Source organism: Drosophila bipectinata, chromosome XL (genome assembly GCF_030179905.1).
Source record: "Drosophila bipectinata strain 14024-0381.07 chromosome XL, DbipHiC1v2, whole genome shotgun sequence".
Taxonomy (NCBI): Eukaryota; Metazoa; Arthropoda; class Insecta; order Diptera; family Drosophilidae; genus Drosophila; species Drosophila bipectinata.
This window is the reverse complement of record NC_091734.1, coordinates 2,225,107-2,230,889: the sequence shown is the minus strand read 5'-3', so window position 1 is coordinate 2,230,889 and position 5,783 is coordinate 2,225,107. Positions and strand designations below refer to the sequence as shown.

The 5,783-nt window shown below is 42.5% G+C and overlaps 2 protein-coding genes across 3 annotated transcripts; both read right to left on the bottom strand.

Moving 5' to 3' along the window:
* Nucleotides 1-1,807: 1,807 nt before the first annotated feature.
* On the bottom strand, nt 1,808-3,529 carry LOC108121165 (uncharacterized). 2 transcript variants are annotated; one of them, XM_043209988.2, is made up of 2 exons: nt 3,514-3,529; nt 1,808-3,033 (listed from the first exon to the last, which is right to left on the bottom strand). In XM_043209988.2, exon 2 carries the CDS (start codon nt 3,028-3,030, stop codon nt 2,245-2,247), a length of 786 nt encoding a protein of 261 aa, XP_043065923.1. In that variant the 5' UTR covers nt 3,031-3,033; nt 3,514-3,529; the 3' UTR covers nt 1,808-2,244. The 2 variants fall into 2 exon arrangements, with proteins under 2 accessions (XP_043065923.1, XP_043065922.1); XM_043209987.2 differs by lacking the exon at nt 3,514-3,529 and adding an exon at nt 3,142-3,261.
* Nucleotides 3,530-3,839: 310 nt separating this feature from the next.
* Nucleotides 3,840-5,199, bottom strand: Klf15 (Kruppel-like factor 15). Its single transcript, XM_017231917.3, has 2 exons — nt 5,071-5,199; nt 3,840-4,918 (listed from the first exon to the last, which is right to left on the bottom strand). Exon 2 carries the CDS (start codon nt 4,826-4,828, stop codon nt 3,947-3,949), a length of 882 nt encoding a protein of 293 aa, XP_017087406.1. The 5' UTR covers nt 4,829-4,918; nt 5,071-5,199; the 3' UTR covers nt 3,840-3,946.
* Between the last annotated feature and the right edge of the window lie 584 nt (nt 5,200-5,783).

Sequence of the window (5,783 nt, the reverse complement as noted above, 5' to 3'; positions counted from 1 at the left end):
TAACTTTAATTATTTTTTTTAAGTGCTCTTAGCCACCCTTTGTAGTCATTGTAGCCCCCCTTGAGTACGCCACTGACATTCACATTCAGCGATGAAGTCACAGCAGAGCCACAGTTACAGGCGTTGCCATCCTCATCATCATGCTTCCCATTCCCCCCTCATACCTCATACCCCTTCGGGTCATAGATACAAAGATACTGCAGATACACAGATACAGATACACGTACTATATGTGCGCTCAACACTTTTTCTTGTAGTTTTTGATGAACATTTAATTGAATTCTTCTACTACACAGAGCTTTGTCTTCGCCATTGATGTATCCGTTCTGCCAATACACATACATATGTGGAGATATAAGGACATATATATGTATCTAAGAGATAGAGGGATATATAAGGAACGGATATATCCCACAGAGCGCACAATAAGTTATGCTTTCTCCAGCTTTTCTTTTGGCCTGTGGCTTTCCAGTGTGTGTGTGGCATCTAATTAAAATTGCAATTGGAATTTATCCAGCGACAAAAAGCCAAGATACACTACTACTTACTACCTAGTGTACCTGAGAGCCAGTATAAAGCTCTGAAAGTCGCTAGAAATTATCGGATACTGGTTGCCACAAAAAGCTGGTTAAGAAGATATCAGGTATATTACATTGAGAACGTTTTTCCAAGGACTTACAGATGTTGGATTATTGGCCAATGGGGTTCTCAAGCACTGGGAGAAATATTTGTTGGTTTGCTATAATTACTATATAGGTTTGTATAGGGTTTCATTGTATTTAAGATTTTATTATGATTTATTTACTGATGATATTCATATTCGTTATAGAGTTTAGTATAGGAGAAAATATTTGGTTAATCCTTTTATAAATTCTTTAATGAAAATGAAAAATCTATATCTTACAATAACAATTCATTTTTTCAGTCTCTCCGCTATTATTTAATTTACATCTTAAATCATTTATGAATAAAATCGATAAGCAGTTGAGGCAACTTGGCCCCCTTTAGCCGCCCCTGTGGCCACCTCGATTTTCCGCATTTTCAGTTTTCCCTTTGGGGCTAATTGAACGGGTTCCACAGTGACTGCATCTATGCAAATAGCCCGAGTTGCCCTCTCATCGTCTCAATTGCATTCAGCCACCCGTCCCCCCCAAGGAATTCTGCCACTTGTGTTGCACTACCTGCCCTCTTCCTCCACTTTTTGCCACCTCTCTGGAATTAAATAACCAGAACAGACCCCCCCCCTCTCTAGCAACAACAAGAAAAACAGAAAACGACAGCAATATCAAATAGTAAATAGATAAAAACAACATGACTTAATGAGTGGTATTTATTTTTATGCTAATTACTTTCGAATAAGCAGCATTTCCTGCAGGACTAAAAAAAAGGAGAGAGAGACAGGAGGGGAGCTTAGTTAGATTGGCAGGATGCCTGGGAATGGGTTGAGACGTGGGAAGAGGAGGAGGAGGAGGAGGCTCGTCTTAATGAGTGGGGCAATAATTGTTGTTGGATTCAGAAGCAGGACTTCTTAAGGCTCGGCACTTCATTTGGCCGTTGCCAAGGAGCAAGGACGAGACCGACTGAAGCTCTGGGGTGGCTGTGTGCAATGTTTGCATAAAGTAAATGCCATTATACAAGCAAGTTGTGCTGTAAATTCACTTCAAATGTACAAAAGCACTCGCCCTGAAAGCCGTAAAGCATGCGATATGACAGCGCATAAAGGATGCATTGGAGTTGGAGTTGGAAAAGCGCGGAAGGTCCTTAAAGACTTTAGCCCTTCTACTCATTCAGTTAATTTTATATATTATACATCTTTTGCATTTTATTTAATAAGGTTCTTATTTAAATATTGAACACAACATTCTTGGAAATATTCTTTAACATGTTTTATGAAGTTATCTATTTGTAAAATATTTTCTTGTATTTCGAGGTAGCTCTTACTGATATTTTTAGAAAGATGTATCTGTAGTGTTGATCCAGCTTCTATTCTTCCGGATAATTTTGTAACAATCTCCAAAAGATCTTAATTAAGACTTAAGGATATATTTGCCAAAAATTATAGCTATTTTAGTTTCTATTTTTAAGAATAGAACTCGTAACTATTTTGTGGAATATTGTGTCATCTCTTACAATCCTGATTTAGTTTTAAAACTGACTCCTATATCTTCTTCTGTATCTTCCGAAAAGTATCTGTTCTTTCAGTAATTTTGTTTCTTGGAGTTGGATAGCAGTTGGGGTCACTACTTATTTGAAGCTTGCAGTGACAGTTGGATTGGTTTTCTTGATATACTCGTGAAGTATCAACTCCAGCTGGACCTTCTTCGGGTCGCTGCCCTTGCTCTTGCCCATTTGCGCCATTTCGCTGTAAGTGACCCAAAGGGCGTGCTTATGCTTGGGCAGCTGCTTGCCATCCAATTCCGGGTGAATCATTCCGGAGTTGACCACCTGCCGGAGTGCGCTGCGGCACTCTGACATGGTGCGATCGTAGACCGTCATGGTGATGTGCAAGGGACGAGTACAGTACGCGCTCTGGGTCCAGAACAGGAACATGTCCAGCTCCTCATTCTTGATAGCCTTGGGATCATCCTTTTTCTGGTTATCCAGCCACTCAAAGAAGTAGCAACGGCGCACCAGGACCAACACCGGCAAGTACTCGGCCAAAACCTCTGCATCCTTGGCCTCCGGCTTGAAGCGATTCAAACAGCACAGGCCGCGATTCGCTGGCAAACCACCGGGATCATCCCTCTTGCCGCCGTACAACAGGACACCCAGGAAAAAGGTCTGCTGCGGCTTCAGTTGGGTGAGGTCGAACTCCATGACGGTGCGCTCCCCCTCGAAGGTCAGGTTCAGTTCCTCCTCGTCGGCGGAGGTGGGGCGCAAGTGCTGGGCGAGCACGTGGCCGAGGATTTCCGAGGACGTAATGGTGGCCTCGCATTCACCAAAAGGACACCGAAGTGGCATGCGATTTAATTGTTCCACATTTAGTTCCTTGGGGACGCACACCTTTTTCTTTTTATCGTTCAGCTCCATTGTCTGCAAAGGTTATATATATATTTTTATATAAATTATTAGGTTATTTATATAAATTTTAGTTTTTAGAGATTTTATTTTTAGAAATAAAAATTGTTTAGAAAATATTACGCAGAAATCAGTTGTGAGTTTGTTGAGAGATATTTCTCGAATGGTAGTTATTTCATGTGAGTTTGAACTTGTCAAGTGACTTTTCTTTCAAAGGCCTACTTTCTCAATGAAACTGTGAAGATTTTGTTAATAGATTAATATTGGCGAGGTCTACTGGGATGTTTTTTATTTTAAATGTTATCGATAGGGCACTTTTTCGATATAAATTTTTATATTTGGACACGTCATCTATGTGCATATAAAATATTCTAATGGTTATCTGCGAGTCAGTCTCTTGCAGCGGATTTATGGCTAAAACAGTCAGAGAGTTAATGAATTAATGATGAAATAATTAATAAATTTAATCAAACTATAACCATTAATTTTACTAACTAAATCTTAAGAGTCTCTCTACAGTTCCTCTTTAGCCAACCAACAGGCACGTATTAAAAGCCATATTTGTTAAATATATACTTTTATTCCACATATTCCCCCCTCATTTAAAGAAAAAACATCTTAATTTTTTTTTTTTGGCCAGTGTAATTAAACAAAAACAAAACAAATACATCAAATTTAGCACGTATGTGTTGGTTAGGGACAGTGAAGTGCAAGTGCAAGTGTATATGTTGACATTCCAAAATTCTAAGTTCTTCCGCGCCGGTTGTGTATCGTAGATGGATAAAAGTGACTGCGACTGTATTGTATTGGCATTTGTAGTGTTATTTTTTTTTTTTGTGTAACCGCTTCTTAATAAATTTAGGCTGCCATTTGAAGTGTTCTCGTCTCGTCATCTAGGACCTCCTTCCTTCTGTCATCCATCTTTTGATTAGAGTTGGTTTTTCCGCTTGCGGCCCGGCCGCACGGAGTAGACATCCTCGGAGAAGAGCCGGCCCGCTCGGGTAGCCGCCAGGAGTCGTCGTTCGTGGACCTTCCGGTGCTTGGTGAGGTGATCCGAGCGGGCGAAACTCTTGGCGCAGTAATCACACTTGTAGGGCTTGACCCCGGAGTGGGATCGCCGGTGGCGGGCCAGTTCGTCGGAGCGGGAGAACCGCCAACTGCACTCTGGCCAGACGCAGGCGTAGGGTTTCTCGCCAAGATGCCTCCGCAGGTGGGCTTTCAGGTGGGCGGGCTTGGCATACAGTTTTTCGCAGTTCCCGAAGGTGCACAAGTAACCGCCGCCGCTGCCGTCCGACCCCTTGCGATGCGGGTGAGGGTGCTGCGCATAGTATTCCGGGGGCGGAGGCGGTGGTGGTGGCGGCGGCGGGGCCTCCCTGCTCGAGAGCCTCAGATTACTGTTGCTCTCCTCCAGGAAGTCTGTACAATTGTCCGTGCACAGTGGCGTCCGCTCCGGCAGAAAGTCCACCAGCTCGGGAATCTCCACGAAGTTGTCCAGTAGTCGCTGCTCCCAGTCGCACAGGTCCGGACCCAGGTCCTCAAAGTCCAGAAAGATGTCCTCCTGCTCCGTACTAGCATTATTATTACCGTCCAGGGTAATAATGCCGTAAAAGTCGTAGCCCGCGGATGGGGCCTCAGACTCTCCCTGTTCCTCAGGGTACGGGGTATGTAGCTGGATCATGTCCTCCGCGGTGCTCAGCAGCGAGTACGAGAACGATTGCTCGTCCAGGTCGCTGTAGAGCTGCTGGAAGCCGCCCGTCGCAAAGAAGTCCATGATTGCAAATGGAACTTCTCCGGACGTAGGTCCAAACATTTATAAAGCCGGACTCGCGGACACAGACTCTCCAAATCAAAGTCAGAATCGTAACACCCGACGACGAGTTGTGTTTTTTTTTCGTAGAGACTGAAATTATACCCTGGTATGAGTTTTTTTTTCAACTTTTGTATAACAATTTTGTGTTGGCCTTTTTTTTTTTGTAAAAATTAATATTATTCTTAGAAAATATATTTCAATTAAATTTGATAATATTTTCTTAGAAATTTGGAACTTTATACTTTGCACTAGTTGAGCACACGATCTTTCCTCTAAAAAGGGCGAAGATAAACTGAATTTTGTTTCAGGGGCTCAGTCCTAGGTGGAAAATTTGATAGATTTGGCCAAAAGCACAGCCTACTTGTTAACAGTATTTCAAATTATTTTTGGAAAGGTATTTTGACTAAAAAAAGTGACAAAAAAAAAAAAGTGTTGGGAAGTTAGAATACGGACATAGGACATTACTTTCACTTTAGGCTACAAACTCTTACTCTCTTTAATTTTTTAGAGAATATACTAATATATTTTGAAATATATTATTTTTCTTTTATTTTCTATTAAAATTCTATTCAAATAATGGATACCTCACCAGTCTATAGTTTTTATCCACTTCTGCCTTCCGAGATCCGAAGAGATCGACACCGTGGTCCCCCTGGGGAATAATTAGCCGGCGATCGTGGCTAGACCGCCGCGCCGGCCTCATTAGTCCCCTCCACACTCGCCCCACCCCTTTTCACGCTTCTCTTCTCCGGCGGAGTGATACTGATGGAAATCCGTACGGACTCAGATACTACGCCAGATGTTTGCCATTGATCTCCGAGCGACACATGTGCGATTTTTTCCGAGTTTCGAGTGCCAAGTGGTGTCAGGCCGCCACCTGACATGCCCTCCCTTTCCATCGCTCTCTATCCATCTCTTTCGACATTTACAATTACCATCTATCTGTCTCTCTTTG